Source organism: Mustela putorius, unplaced genomic scaffold (assembly GCF_011764305.1).
Source record: "Mustela putorius furo isolate JIRA1106 unplaced genomic scaffold, ASM1176430v1.1 tig00000738_pilon_pilon_pilon, whole genome shotgun sequence".
Lineage (NCBI taxonomy): Eukaryota > Metazoa > Chordata > Mammalia > Carnivora > Mustelidae > Mustela > Mustela putorius.
This window is the reverse complement of record NW_025421463.1, coordinates 12,140,907-12,156,867: the sequence shown is the minus strand read 5'-3', so window position 1 is coordinate 12,156,867 and position 15,961 is coordinate 12,140,907. Positions and strand designations below refer to the sequence as shown.

The 15,961-nt window shown below is 43.1% G+C and overlaps 1 protein-coding gene across 8 annotated transcripts in view; it reads left to right on the top strand.

Moving 5' to 3' along the window:
- The window catches only part of RIC8B (RIC8 guanine nucleotide exchange factor B), a 96,762-nt gene extending 84,089 nt beyond the window's left edge, over positions 1–12,673 (top strand). For 2 of the 8 annotated variants that reach the window (XR_006607832.1, XR_006607831.1), the window contains 3 exons: positions 4,388–4,526; positions 5,169–5,345; positions 11,289–12,673. Coding sequence is in view for 3 of the 8 variants with exons in the window: in XM_004743074.3 (XP_004743131.2) it covers positions 11,289–11,400 (112 nt within the window). In the remaining 5 variants the exon portion in view is untranslated. Of the gene's footprint in view, positions 1–139; positions 224–1,230; positions 1,313–4,387; positions 4,527–5,168; positions 5,346–11,288 lie in introns of all 8 variants that reach the window. The other 6 variants (XM_004743074.3, XM_004743068.3, XR_006607833.1 and 3 more) reach the window with 5 other exon arrangements.
- The last annotated feature ends 3,288 nt before the right edge of the window (positions 12,674–15,961 follow it).

Genomic DNA, 15,961 nt, shown 5'->3' with positions numbered 1-15,961 from the left:
TTTGTCGGATTAACTTTTCTTCTCAAAAATGAAATCATTTTCTCCTGGGCCTGAATTGAAAGGCATGTGAGTAAAGGCTAGGTTGGAGGTGACGTGGCCAATGAATGGACACTAGACACTTCCTTTTTTCCATCCATAGGAGAGCAGATGTGAAGGACCTGCACCAGGATGGTGGTTAGCAACAGTGGCCCGTGCCAAAGCACTTACCAAAGTGATGACTAAGGTTGGTCATGCCAAGTACTGTTACTGAGCCTGGTGTAGGGTATAGATGTCACCCACTCCCAAAACTACAAAACCACCAATGCAAAAATTAAAGTTACATTTCCACTTTGCCTCCATGCTGGACACAGCGACCACTGCAAGGAGCTCACTACCTTGGCAGCTTTATTATAACTATATTTCCAAGGACACTGGAGAAATTCATGCTCAAACATTTTCTTCCCATTAAATACCAACTGACTCAGTAGTATTCTGTGTGTGTGTGTGTGTGTGTGTGTGTGTGTTTAAGGATTGTATTTGTGACAGATGTAGGTAAGGGGATTCGCTGTGGACCTAGAGGTCTTATGAGTTTGAAAATAATCTGAACCCTATAAATCCCACCATGTCTAGCTAGTACAGTGCCTTGCACCCTGTGGTTCCCCTACTGTGTAATGATGAAATAATGAGCACAGCTGATCCCCAAATCTGTAGACCAGTTTTTTACTCTATAAAATAGCCTACATGGTTTAACACCTTTGTCAATTCCATTTCTTGGCCAGATATGATAAAATTCAGGACTGGAAAGGAATTCCATAAAAGTACATTGGCCTACGACTGACTCATTTAAATATTAGGGAACATAATTTCTTTAAAGTAATCACTGTAATATATATCATAAACATTAAGTCCTGAAGCATGACATTAAAAATGTTAAATGGAGCTTTCTATACGAGAACAGAGGTGAAAAGGGGGATGAAATTTGCCTTCCTCTCCACCTCCTCTTTCCTTCTTTGAATTGGAAAAAAAAAAAATAAGCCCCCGCAACTTAAGTGGGAGATTAGAATGGGGACTGTGTGGTTAAGCAAGTCCAATGCGGCTAATACAATTGCGTTCACCTTAGCTACAGCATACAGCTCGTGTACAGTCACACAGCCTCCTCCAGAAGAAGGGAGAGAGGATTGATTGGCTTAAGCTCAAACTAACCAAAGGAAAAAAATATTTCAAGTTTCGATTTTCTTTTGACTTTTCTAGGCCCCTTCACTTCCTTAATTGGAACCAGGCACGGATTAATCTATTGTCGTCCCCCAACCCCGCCCCGGTCACATTTAACAAGGTGCATTGCATTTTGCTTACATATTCTATCAGAATCTAAAATTTAAATAATTGTTTTCCCGTTTCTTTCTTATATATTTTATATATATATATATATATATTTGCCAGCCATTGTGCAGTATTTGGGAATGGCTTTCTTAATAAATGTAGGTTCCAAATATGGGAATAGTTCTCTTTAATCCAGAGATAATTTTTAGACTTATTAAAGCTGGGATGGGCTAACTGAAAAGTAATATCTAATTTTTTTCCCTATGAATAAGTTACTCTGCTTACAAAAATATCAACAATTGTGATTATATCCACCTTTATGATAAGTTAGTCAGGGACATGTTTTTCAGGTATGTTTCCAAAACATCCTATTTTTTAAGCATTGTGAGATATAGTGTAAGTACAAAAATGTACAGATCTTAATTGTGTATACCAGAAAATCTTTTTGATCTGTGCTGTCCAATATAGTAACCACAAGCCATATAGGAGTACTAAGCACTTGAAATGTGGGTAGTCTGAACTGGGATGTCCAATAGGGTTAAAAACTCAGGCTTTCGAAAACTCAGTATAAAAAGAGAAATGTAAATATCTCAATTGTTTAATATGGATTTTATGTTGAAATAATATTTTTAATATACCGTGTTAGCCAAATATATGGAAATCAATTTTACCTATCTTTTTCAATGCGGCTACAGTTAAAACTACATATATGGCTTGTATTTGTAGCTTTCATTATATTTACATGTGGCAGCACTATTCTACCTCATTAAAATACACTGTAAGGTTGCCTGGAAGTTCCATTAAGGGAACTTGGACCCAGTTAAATTAATAGACCCTTAAAGTGGAAAGGAAACATTGATTTGAGAAACTTGATATTATGTATCTTTAGGTTAAAGAGGGCCCTTCCACCAGCTAGGCATCTCCAGGTAGGATTTCATGTGACCTTTGTACTGCAAGTTGGTAATCACTGTCCTTTAACCTCAGTAGTGGGAATGACTACTTTGAGCTCTTGGTTTAAGCACTAGCTGAAACAGCTTCTATCTATTAGAGAAACATCACGTAAGAATGTCCCTGGCTGTTTGTGCTCTTAGTTACCCTCCTTCAACTTTTAAGTCTTTCTAATTGGGGAAAGCATGTAAGAACTCCTGTTTCTCCTGCTTTATTCAGCAGTGTCACTTGGCATGCTGACCTCTTATTAATATTTATTTTGCTAATTTGGACAACACGATAGAAAAATTCTATAGAGAAATTCCCAAGAAAAAAGAATACCCTCACTTAAGAATAAAACTAAATTTGATTCTTTAGCACTGTCCCTAAATCTCTTTCTACATATTTTTTTAACCATGCTATTTAATGTGAGGTAGGTAACAGATTTTTAGAAGCTTTGCATGTGATCTTCTAACAGAAATGAGGATAAAAAACTAATATTTATTTAGTGCTTTCAAGTTTAAAAAGTAGTTCACTGATCAGTGAAGCAGCCCTCTGAATTAGATAGGGCAAGGATTTCACTGAAGAATAAATGGGACCAATCAGTAAGTGACTGACCCATGATCAGGCACCTGATTAATGACATAGTCAGGACTCCGTTCTCAGTCTTATGACGCTAGAACTTAGGTTATTTTGAAAATCAGAAATGTGTCAGTCTGATTTTAAATAAGATGGTCTAAATTTTAAGTAAATGCAAAGCACAAAGACCAATAGTAAGCATCTTTACCTGAGAAGAGGATTAAGATTTGGAAGACGTGTATTCCTGCTTTCTCATTCCACAGTTGAGGTCTTCTCAGTTGAGGTGCTAAAATAAATAGTTGATATCAAACACACACACACACACACACACCTTTATATGAAGGAAACCAGTAAAATTGCTGTGATTCTATGTTAATGTAAGTTATTTTAATTATTTTAAAAAGAGAATGATTACAGGTATTCTAACAAATTCTTACTACAATCACATTAAGAAAATCTAACTTTAAAAAGGCTTTCCATTGGGACTATTTAGGCAACTCCTAATTTCCTTTGTAAAGCAGAAAGTAGTCCAAAGTAGTGGACTACATATATGTATCCACTCATTATGCCACATTCATTTGTCATGGAAATATTTTTATGCGACATATTTACCTTCCTAATTGCACCCAGCCCCAAAGCACGATGGTGTGGTCTGAGGGAAGATCTCAGAATTATTTTGAAAGAAGCAGCCTGAAGACCTCAAATTTGCTATGGAAAAGCCACCATACCCCTTCAAATGTACTGGGTTCGTGCCTTAGTGAAAGATCAGTGCACCCAGTCGGCACTAGGAAGCCATTAGATGGAAAATCACAAAAGTTGAAGGATCAGGGTCCAAGCCCAAAGGACATTCTTGCCCAGCATGTAACTCGACTTGTTAAGCAATGGCCAAAGTTACAATATTTTTCTAAGAGAAAAAGGGGTTATAAACACTTGTAAGCATATCAACAGGTTATTAGGCAGTCCACTGTACTTTGGTGGATTATGAACTGTTGCGGGAACGCCGAAATCTTGAAATAAGATGCACTCTCAGACTTGGAATTAGAGCAAAGATTACAGAGCTGCTTTCTCTGGGCTAGCACAGGCTCCACTCTAGCAGGCATTTTTGGAAAAGCTCTGTGTTCATTAAAAATGTTTTCTTTATTTACCAGTTTCTCATCCTGTCTTTCAAATGTGAAAAGGAATTAACTATGAAATGGCTAATTTTAAATGTCAGGGTTCTTTTTTTCCAAGCCGACCTGACATTAAGAGCAGGAGTCCCTGTACCACAGAAATGGTTCCCAATTATCCCATCGTGGGTTTTGTTATACATTGTACAGAAGTCAACAAAACAAGTATGTAACAGAACCTGCCTAAATAGCAGCCACCCTCATTAGAAACAGAGAATTAATCAGGGGGCAATTGAAGGAAGCAATGCCTCACAGGTTTCCCCCTTTCTTCTTTTCTAATCATAGAACAAAATATATTACATGAAAGGATCGGAACTATTATGCAGTACTCAATTAGAGGGAGGTGAATAGGTCTCTAACATGCTGTTTTATCAAAAGAGCAGACTGGTGTTTGCATGACTGTTGTTTCATTACAGACCCTGTCATTAATTCCATGTGTCAATACTGCCCTGTAGTACACAGAGCAGACAAGAAAGAAGAGCCCTTGAAAACAAGGGAATGATTTTTGAGTCGTTATCAAGCTAAGTGGCAAGCGGGAAGCTGAAACTCGTATAGGTAAATTCGAAGGGACTCTTGGGAGATCTGCAAGTGGGAAACAAGAATGCATTTTACCAACTGCTTAATTATGTCCTGGTTTTCAACAAGTACACTTGAATTGAATGCTTTGTTTGTATTGCACAAAAACATGTGCTGTGGGCAAGAGTATTCTCTTGCTTCCAGGTCAAGTAAGGTGTTTTATACACATATACATCTGGCCTATTCTATAGTGTGCGATTGGGTATGTTAGTGTCTGAGCCCCAATATTGCACTGTCATTTCTGGGGGAAAGACTTATATAGGACCAGAAGCCCTAAGAAATGGAACCTTCGGTTCTGAGAAATTATGTAAGCCCAGGCATTGCAGAGGACCATCTTTATAGGGAAATGGTGGCTCAGGAAAATGTTAATATATTTCTGGGGGAAGAAAAAAAAAATGAAAAATTTAAATATGGTATAAATTCCATAATCTCCCACCCCACCCCCAAATCTAAGAAGTATTTTTTGGTTTCTATTAGCAGTCCCAAGGGTTAGGCTGGGCAAAATAGGGTTTCCTTCCTTGGACGTGTTTTATCTATGTCCTCGTGCCTGGCCAAGCCCTTATAGATTATGGTTCCTTATCGTTTAGTAAGATCAAATTTCTAAATGATGTTTCGTTCCAGTTGAACATTCTTGGAGGCTTATCTCTTCCCTGGCCAGATGCCTGATCAGATGAGAAGCCCGCCATGATACTGTCACAGTGCCTAGAATGGGCTCTTTATCCAGTAGACATCACTGTACTTTTTGATGATAACGAGGGCAGTCTTAACTTGTGTTAAGGCCTGTGTATAGCATTGAAGGTAAGTATGAAGGAGTTGTTGCTATGTGAATATCTTAATCCTGATGCACATTTCAATATATAGTATCTACGTTTAACCATAATGTACATATTATCTGACACCTAGCCATCCTTTTTAGATGTGACCTTCATATTTAGGGCCAGTAGCTCTTCATGAAATGGCCTGTTTACTGAGGGCCATGATTGAATTTAGATCCTTCCTTGTAACACTTGCCATTGCTTTGATTTACTTTTGTAATCATTCTAATCATCTGCCAGTAGTTTTGCAGAAAGGATTTCTCATCTTGGTATCGGTCAGTTACAGGTAGGATGCTGTGTTTGACTCTTAGGCTTAGAATATATATCTTGATTAGAAACAAAGGCTTAGCAGCATTGACTTTTAGTGTCTTAAACACCTAGCAGCTTTTTAAATGGAAGAAAATTAATTAGTAGCCTATATTTTGGTTCTTAGAATAGAATCTTGGGGATCATCTTGTCCAACCCCTTCATTTTATAGATGGGTAGACTCAAGCCCTGAGAAGGAAATGACTTGCCCAAGGACACCCAGCAAGTTAGAGGGAGATCTGAGACTAGAATCTAGACCTCCCGATGCCACATATGTAAGAAGCTGAGTCTACACTAGTTAGTGGTTGGGAATTCCAGGCTGTGTGGTACAAAGGGGGCCTGACTTCTGCTGCGCTGTCAGAATGTCTAATGACATAGACTCATCAGGGAAATCATAATTAAAATAATATAAGTATTCTTGACAAATGGTTCTCTACCATTCTCCATTTTTGCCATGACCCATGTATTATAGCTTCTTAATAAGCATTTACTGAGCACTTACTGTGTGCCCCCAGACTATACTAGATAGTGCACATCACAGCCAGATAAGACATGGACTCTGCCCTCAAGTTGCTCATGGTTTAGCAGAGAACAAGAAATCCCTGGAAAGCATTATGCAGAATTTCCTGTAGAATGCTGCTGTCTTTCCTAACTTTGTCAATCTTGATGATGAAAATGAATTTTCTACTTAAAGATCTAGCTTTTCTCATGATCATGGTTTATTTATTAGGAGCCCCATAAAATACAAGATAACATCTTGTATAACAAGATAAAAAACAAGATAACAAGATAAAAAAACAAGATAACATCAACTGCAATTGAGTTTAGTCCATAAACACTTATGAAGGACCCGCTATTGGCAAGGTGCTGTGCTAGACACATAAGAGTATAAAAATTGAATACTTATAGCATAGAACATTTTCTTTTTAATGTCAGGGCAATACGGTTTCATAGCTTTCAAACTTTGTAATGAGAATTATTTTAATAAGTATTCTTAGATGTGGGGCCCTTGAAATAAAAGACAAAAACACCTCTGTAACTATAATCCAGACTTGTCAACCTAGGATTTCAAAGTCTCCATTCAGATCCTCTTTTGTACCCCAGATCTGTTTTGAGCTTTCTTTTTCCCTTACCTCAGCCAAACCAGCCTGCTTGCCAATCTCTGCACACAACTAACTCTTGCTTCTGTGCCTTTGCTTGACTAATTCTTCTGCTCCTAGGATGCCTTTCTCCCCATGAATCCATGTGCATCCCTGCCATTACAGTCTAGCCCTGAGTCCGTATCCTGCAAGGAGCCTGTGATCAGCATCCTGTCCTCCTCGTGTCCCTCCCACATGTACATGACCCAGATGACGGTGGGAAAACATTTCTGTGGTATTCATTATTGCTTCCCATTCTCCGTCCACATCTTGCTGATCTAGATATCTAGATACAATATCTTCCTCAGTGAATAAGTTCAGTGAAACAGTCTAGTATAACCAGGTCATTCATCAGACCTTTTAGGAGTGAGTCTCTATACCAAAGATTTCATTTGGGTATTTGTGGGCTGTTAGTTGCATGACAGAGGGAAGATTAGAAACGTTGAGATGGGAATGTGACAAGTAAGCCTGGAGTCCTGCAGAAAAAAAACAGTCACATAGCTGTGAGACATCCTCTCTCCTTCCACTCCCAAACAGGGCAAGAAATTTTCTTTAAACATGTTTTAATTACAATGAGAGTATATTGGTAAACTGTCAACGTAGGGAAAGCAGGGCTCTGCCTGTTAATCATCTCGAGCTTGTTGATCTGCTGTTCTGTAATTCTTTTAATATTGTTTAATGTGTGTGTGTTTTATCTTCTGAACTGACTAAAAGCTTCTTGAGGACAGGGACCATGTCTTTTATTTGCCTCTACATATTCTCCCCCGCCTTACTCCCAGAGTGCTGGCACCCGGCTTGGGGAAGCCTCCCATAGCACATAAAGACAGGAAATGCAACCCGCAGTTCCACCTACATTCCGGCCATTACATTCCGGTTTATATGTATAGTGACCTTTTCATGACAATTCAGTGAAGTGGGTATTTCTATCCCATTTCTAAAATTGAAGTTCAGAGAGTTCTAGGTCTTACTGTTAGTGACTGGTGGACCCAGGACTAGAACCTAGGTCTGCCCGACTCCAGAATCTATAATGCACCTTTCACTGTACCACAGTAACAACAACAACTAATATTTAGGACTCATTTGCAGTTCATAGAACTCTTTGATCTGCATCACTGTTTTTATTGCTAACACCACTGGTTCTGTTATGGTTCTGTTATGATGATGTTACTCCTCATATCATCACTAGGAAGTAGGGAGAACTAGTATTAGCATTATCCCCATTTCACAGATGGGAAAACTGAGACTCAGACTTGCCCAAGATCACACAACTGGTAAGTGAAGAGACAAGGTTCCAAACAGACATTTTGACTCCAGATATTTTTTTGTACAGTGTATCACATCGCTATCTTATGTCACTTGACAAATGTATATGGTCATAGGGCCAGTTATCACTGCCACCTCTCCTACAGAGGTTTCCGTTAAGTCCAGGTATCCTGTGGTGCCCTCAGAGGGTGATACAAAGGGCCCAAAAACTAAATGCTTGAGAAGAATAGTTTGCAGGTGAGAATTAAAATATGGGCCCCTTTATCCCATAGACGAGTAACTATAACTTGGCCATGGGACTTCTGTAATGTTCTTAATTATTTCCATCATGAAACTGGAGCAGGGGATGAAACCAATGGACTTGATTGAAAATATTCCTCCTAGGTCTGGAGAAGGTGAGAGCTACTTTGTACAGCTGGTAGCCAGCCCAGCATCGTCCTGTTATCACAGACACGGAGTTGTGTTGGTGGCGGGGTGGGGTGGGGGCCTATCCACCCAGCGTCTCCTGGCGTCTCTAGTCCCATCCAGGGTCCTTCTTCCATGTACCCCGACCCTTCCCTCCCTACCCCATCTTACTGTACCCTCTTCCACAGGCCCCTTTAGACTTTCCAACTTTCTTATGCATCAGTGTTTTATTCCCAGCAGGTTACCCCCTTGTCCTTTTACGTCATTAGTGAGTAGTGTCTAGTATCACAAAATCCTTCAGCACACGCACTTAGCAGTAGGCAACTATGTTGTAAAAATGTAGGTAAGGGAGATATATCAGTGCTAGAGGGAAGTTTTCATGGAAACGGGTTGTTTATAGCTTTCAACTAAACATTTCTACCTGGTTCTCAGGCAAGGGCCTCAGGCTCTTTGTGTCCTGAGAGATGTCCACATCTCCCCACCACAATCTGCTTCATCTGCTGTGTTCTTGCTCCAGTGAATTGTATCGCCATCCTCTTGGTCATCTGAGCCGGAGGCCACAGGGACATTCTACCCACGGCCCCAACCCCCGTCTCTCCTTCACCGGCCCTCTCCCTGCCAGTGGGTCACAGCCCCACAAGCCCACTATCCCATCTCTTATCCCATCCACACTGTACGGTGACATCCTCATGACTGGTCTCTCTGCCACCAGGTTCTCCCTGGTCCAGTGCGCCTTCTACATTGCTGCCAGAGACCCTGCCCTATAAAACAGAAGGGACATCCCTTACAGAGAAAAACCCAAACTCCTCACCTTGACTCTTACCTTTAAGACACTCACCTGCTGGACCCCAGATTACCCTTGAGCCTTACCCTCCTGTCCCTCCTTCACTGAACCTCACCACTCTCCACACACTGGGCCCTTTCACAGCTTCGTGGGAGCACAGCGAAATGGACATAACCCAAAACAAGATGCAAAACGCACAAGTAGGTGGGTCCATGCAGAGCCCTTTACACGGTCTCCTTAGCCTCAAAGGCTCTGTGCCTCCTTTGCCCGGCATTGGGTACCTTCTTCGTGATGCCGTCGCTCCCTTCCCCAGGCAGTTCGGTCTGTGCTTCATCTTCGGAGCTGCCAGCTCTTTGTTCATGATTCTGTGACAGCATTTACCCCCTTATGTTCTGAATTATTTTTCATATGTGTTTCACCTGCTCCTCGAGGACCACCGTGCCCCCCCTTCCCTTCCCGGCCCCGGGTACGACCTAGCTTCTGGCATGTAGGTGTTGAGCGGACTCTGAACCGCTGAACTCAGTGCGCTCCTGCGGGGCAGTTAGAGCAGTTAATCCAGATATGGTACACTGCAAAGAGCACTAGCCTGGGCTGCAGGAGACCTGTGTCCCAGGCCCTGCTTGGCACTAGGTGTGTGACCTTGGGTAAGTCACTCAGTCTCATTTAGTAAACAAGGGTGTTGGACTAAATGATCTCTGAGGCCCTTTCAAGTTCTGTGATTCGGACCCCATTTCTTGGACCAGGAGCCACATCGCCTCCTCTGTAACTCAGGAGCCTCAGCACAGCCCGGCAGCCCTCCCGTTACTCACATAGTCTTGGTGCTCGCCAGAGCTGCTTGCTTAGGTGTATCCAGGGGCCACGGAGCTGTTCTTACCCCTCCCCAGGGGTGCCCCTAACCTCACACTACTGTGTGACCAGGCCTCCCGGAGGGAGCCCTTCTTTGTGCTGTCCTCGGGGACAACAGCAGGGAGGTAAAGGGAAAGCAGCTTTACCGTTCCCTACACCCCTTCACTCCGGATCCCGCCGCATCACAGCTGCCGCCGTGCGGGTCCCTGGTTATAGACGTGTTCTCGGGGGGTGATGCCCATTTCCTTGAGAAATGAATTTTAAGCAGCTCCTGTGCCTCTTTGAGGCTACTCTTAAAGTCCACCGCTGACATTTTGGGGGTGGGAGGAGGACTGGAGTCAGCAACTCAACAGGTACATTTGCCATAATCTCCATGTAATAAGTAAGAGCCTATGAAAAGATTAAATAAATCTTTCCTAATGCTTTTTGATTGACTTAATCAATAATTAATCATCTTTAGATGAGGCTGTAACTTGTGGAGTAGATGTAATTGGATTAGCTGAAAAGAGGCAGTTGGGGAGCTTTGAAGAGATTAAAATGGCTGTCAATCCCGTAATTAAACTGCCACAAACAAAAGCAGGGGTGTTTAAAAAAGAAAAAAAAAAAAAAGAAAAGAAAAGAAGAAGGAAAGAGAGAGAGAGAAGGAAATCAAAGGGCGGGAGAAAGTTGGGGAAGGCCAGTTGACTTGGATTGAATTGAGAAGTACTTATGTATCCCTAGAGGCTGGAGAGGCGAAACCAAATCTGACAGATTTATTCCACTGAACGAAATCCATACGGATCAAATCAGCCACTTGATTGTACCCTGGGCCCACTGGGACCCATGAAGTTTTGGCAGCTTCAACTTCACTAAAACAATGAATCCACAAAAGGAAAAAAAAAAGTTAATTATTTAAAACAGAAGAGACCTGCTCCTTGTCCTGAGCCCATTTAGACCTTGACTTTTCATACTTTTAATTGGCTTAGTAGGTTTGGCCTGTGTGAATGAAGTCTTTTATCTCCCTCTTTTTCTTTCCATGCCCCTTTCATCTTTCCTGTTACAAACACACAGAGAGCTTGAGGAAAAATACTTTGGTTTTTAAAGACTTTTCTTTTTAAAAGGATGTGGATTTGGGCGGGGGGGAGGGGTGTGTGTGTGATGCTGGTGAATACTTTTTTTTTCTCTCTTTTATCTCTTTTTCCAGAGAGGAGTTGCTTAAACCAATGGGACTAAAACCTGATGGGACAATAACGCCTTTGGAGGAAGCACTCAACCAGTACTCTGTCATCGAAGAGACCAGCTCTGACACAGACTAAAAGCGTCACCTGCCCAACTCAATATTGCTTTTATCAGCATCTTTTCTCTGTAGCTCCAGGGGAGTCTTTTCTCTAAAACATTTATGCCCTTGCTTTGGCTAGAAACACATTAACTGGTTTACTCATTGAGAATCCAGCATATCTGAGAGGTGATCCTGTGTTTTCGCGAGACCGAGGCATTCGTCCAGAGCTGCACTCGGACGGAGCGGCAGGGGCTGACCGCGGACAGAGAGGAGCTCCGTTTCATCAGGATGGAACTGAAGGACTTCATCTGATCAAGCAGCCCTGGCTGAATCCGGCCGTTCTGCTCGCCAAGGTTCTTGGAAGATTTAATCGTGGCCTTCCTCTCGCCTGTGAAAGCTGCCTCTTCCAAATCTCTCCAGCAGACGGAGGCCCGGGAGAAGCAGAACGAGCCTCCATGTAAGGGCTGAGGCAAGTGACTTGCTAGATCAGGACTGACTACATGGAAGCCGAGCAGCTGCTCCAAAAACCTAGTCCCACTCTTCATTTCAGTTTTGTACAAATACGTGGAAATGCACACACAAACCCACACACGCACAGCCCCAGGCCTGCAAACTGATTACACTCTAAAAGTTTGTAGGTCCCTTATCGAGAACTTCAGAATACATTTCTCCCTATAAAGGGTTATAAATGATGGTTTAGTTCTGAGGCAGCTACAGATGCCTGTTTCTTTCTTATGTACCTTAACACTAGTACCAGAGAACTGAACCCCATCTGTATCATTGCATGGGAGCATGCATTCTGAGGTCTAACTCGGGGTGCCAGGGACACACGTCCTCCAACCCAGCAGAGCTGGGGGGACTCCCAGCGTGCTGGGAGCGGCCTCTGCTGGGGCTGGAGGGGGTCAGTGGCACCCATTTGTACATATAGGTCATTCATAGGTCACAGGTTGTACATTGGGGACTGTGTGTGCGCTTGTGTGTTCGACCTTTCTACCATATGTGATCAGTTTAATGGTAACTTTATTTATTTAAAAAAAAGAAACACAAATAGTTACTGTTAAACTGATTAAGGCTGTTTATTTTTACTTTTAGAATTGGTCATACGAAGAAGTAGAATATGAATCCTGCAATAGACAGTGGGCCTAGTTTTCAGTGGCTAAAGCTGAAAGGGGTTGGTTTCCTTGTGTATATGTACGCATGTATGTACACATTCGTGTGTACATACATGCATACATATATACACGTAGATAATGTGCTTAACCACTGCCTTTTAAAACTTTAAATTAAATAAAACATTGGGGTTGATTCAATTTAGCCATCTGTGTGTGTTTCTTTATAGATACATGGGGCAAACAATATTTCAGAGTTCATGCATTTTTAAAGTGTTTTCACACCCATTGTCTCACCATAATCCCCTTCTAAAGATAGGTAAAGTGCATGTATTGGTGGAAAATGTCATTTATCCAGACATCCCTTCTCTGCCAAAACAATGGTTCAAGGATGGAGTTTTTAAAGGCCTTTGAGCTGCCAAAGAGATCATTAGAGTTTCTTGTAATTTACTCAGAGGAGAGATCCTCAAGAATCTCTCCTTTTACCCCTTTACTAAAATTTGCATACATTTCTAACAGATTGAGTCTGTCTGTCTGTCTTTCAAGCCCATTTAAAAGGAAAAAAAAAAAGAAAGGCAGATCAGGCGGCTGCTCCATAGAAGGCAGGTGGACAGAAAACTGCTGAAGGCCAGCTGAAACCCAGATAGGAAGGCAGGAAGGAGGAAGTCTACACCAGGCTTCGCAAGTCTGGGACGGTCTGTTTCCCAAAGGACACTGGTAAACCCAGAAAGATCTGTACCAACAGTATGGCCCATAGACAAATTCTCAGAGAGAGGACCTGGACTTTATTTTACAAAACTGAGTAAGTCCAGAATACTCCAGAATAAAAGGCTAGGAAGAATATAGTACGCTTCAGGATTTTCATCCAGATAGTTAGACATTAAAACATGACCCATGTTTTAATAGTAAATAAAATGAAACTCAGCAATTCATAAATTTAGATGATGTGAAAAAAGTTTAGAAAAAGTATTTTTGTTACTTCACTCTACAAATGCATTTTTAAAGTATTTTTATAATTTCTACAATCAAATAGCTTTGGCATGCCTGTTCGCTTACCTAAATGAAGACATGTTTACTGAAATAGCATCTGCTATTCAGTCCTGCTTAAGTAGCTGTGCTCTTGTGCTCTCAAGGAGTTTGTCTGACTGAGTTTCCCTGCGCTGGGCACTAGCCACTAAGCTTTGTTTTTAAAGAGAGCATTTGCAGGGGGAGAGGAAGGACCTCATTCTGCCCCTGGAAAGAAAATTAACATCTGCTGAGTGCTTACTGCGTGCTGCGCTTTCCATGTCTCTCGTCGCAAGTAACCTCATCACATCTCTTGTTAGAGACCATCCCTGGCAGGCCTCGGTTTCCCAGTGACACAGCAAACAGGAGTCCAAGTCTGGCTGGCCTGACTCCCAACACCTACCTCCCTCCCCTCGCCACCCTGACCACCTGGGTCCTCGCCAGGCCTCCCAGGACTCTGCAGCGCTGCAGGGCAGGCCTTCTCGGGCCGTTCTAAGCAATAACCATTTCAGCAGAACCAGTTGAAGGACCTTTATAAGCAGGGAGGTGACCCGGAGTGATCTGTGAGTAGACTTGCTCAGGACTGGCTTTCAAACAAGGACCTGGAATCCCTGAGGTCAGAGACCAGGGCTGCAGGCCTCCCCCGGACAGGTGCCCGCCGCGATGGCCCGCAGCAGGGATGAGGAGGACACCGTGGCCATCCGTGCACTGAGGGCCCGGGTGTCCGCAGCCCTCCCGTCCTCTGACGCAGGGCGTGCCGGCATCCTACGACCAGGCACCCGAGCTGCTGCTGCAGAGTAACAGGAAGACACTTGGGGCCCCTTCCCCACACCTGTGGTCCAGGGAGGTGGGCAGACAAGGCTTATCTGCCCTGTTTATAAATGGGGACACCAACTGAGGTGGCACACGTACTGAGCCTCCCCTTAACACCACGTCGGTCTCACTGCCTCCCAATACGAGGGGTCACGTGTCACCAGTATGGACGTCTCCCCCCCACCATGATGAAAGTAATAGATGAATATGTGTTCCTTATGAAAAGTTTGGAAAATGTAGAAAAAGTTAATTCTCCCAAATCCCACCACCGAGATAATCATTGTTAATGTTTTAGTGTATTTCTGTCCTGTATTTTTTCTATGCATATAGAATTTATTTTATTACAAGACTGGGATCATACTGTATTTACAGATTTGTATCCTGCTTTCTTCTTTAATATATTGTGAGCATTTTCCCATGTCAATAAATATTCTTCAAAAAGTAATGGCTACATGATATTCCATTGTATGGATTGCGGTAGACACTGCTAGTTGCCTACCCAGTGTTACTCCTTGTTAACACAGAAGATATCACGTCCCCACCCCCTGGCCCCCACAAGAAGGTGTCTGCTGCCTTCCTGGGAGGCTGCAAGACCTTCGTCAGCACTGAAGAGCGACAGGACATAGGAATGGCTCCAAGAGGCACAGATTTGCTCTGCCATACAGCACCGATCTTTAGAAGCCTCAGCAGCACCAATCATGACACGCCTAGATTAAGTGCCCAGAGAATTCTATAGTTTTTGTGGAAGAGAAGCATTTGGCAGTAGCAAGGTTCCCAGAGGACTTTTCACAAATCTGTGTGTGAAGGAAAAAGATGTCAGTGTTCCCTGCTGTAGAGTCCAGGCATGACATGCATTTCTTGGCAATACTCTTCGCCGCGATCCTGGAGGAAAGAGAGGCGCAAGAGGATGGGGCGACACGTGTTCTTCTTTCAAGAGACGGGGACACCTGTCAGAAGTACAGGCTATGTGGTGAGCGCAGTGCCGCGTAAGAGCCAGGGAACGCTGTTTGAGGAACAGATTGCGTAGGTGAGGGAGGGAGAGACTTTTATCCGCGGTCCTTAGAAGGCGGGAGAAAGTGAGGTTTTCAGGGAAGACGGGCAGTACCTCTGAGCCCTGCCCCGGCTCTTCAAGAAGCAGCAGAGCAGCCTTTCTGGAAGGGGTAGGGAGAGGCCTGCGCCCCAGTGTCCTCCATCAAGCACTGCGGACCGCCAGCCAGCAGTCCCGGGCACCCGGAATGGTGCCCATACGTGCATCCTCGGGGGAGAGAGGAGTCATTTGGCCATTTTGAGCTTTGTGGCTCACATGAACCATGGCTGAGAAAGATCGGCCTCAAGAATGGACTCTAATGCAAGGCTTCTGGAGTCAGATTTAGGTTTTCTCTTAAAGCACCGCGGTGACGATCCTGGGCCAAGGAGTCCGGCTGTACCCCCGCTCTCAGACCACCTTTCCTGCGCGGGCCAGAATTTCAGCTGCGTATGTTTAGGGAAACATCACTGCGCCAGGTGCCCCACTAAGCAATTTATGGACACTAAGTTCATCCTCGTGACCATCTCAGGAAGAACTATCATAATAATCTCCGCTATTCAGAGGAGAAAACGAAGGCATACAGAGATCAAGCACACAGCGACTAAGTAGCAAAATTTGAATGTGAGTCTGTCTGATGTCCATGT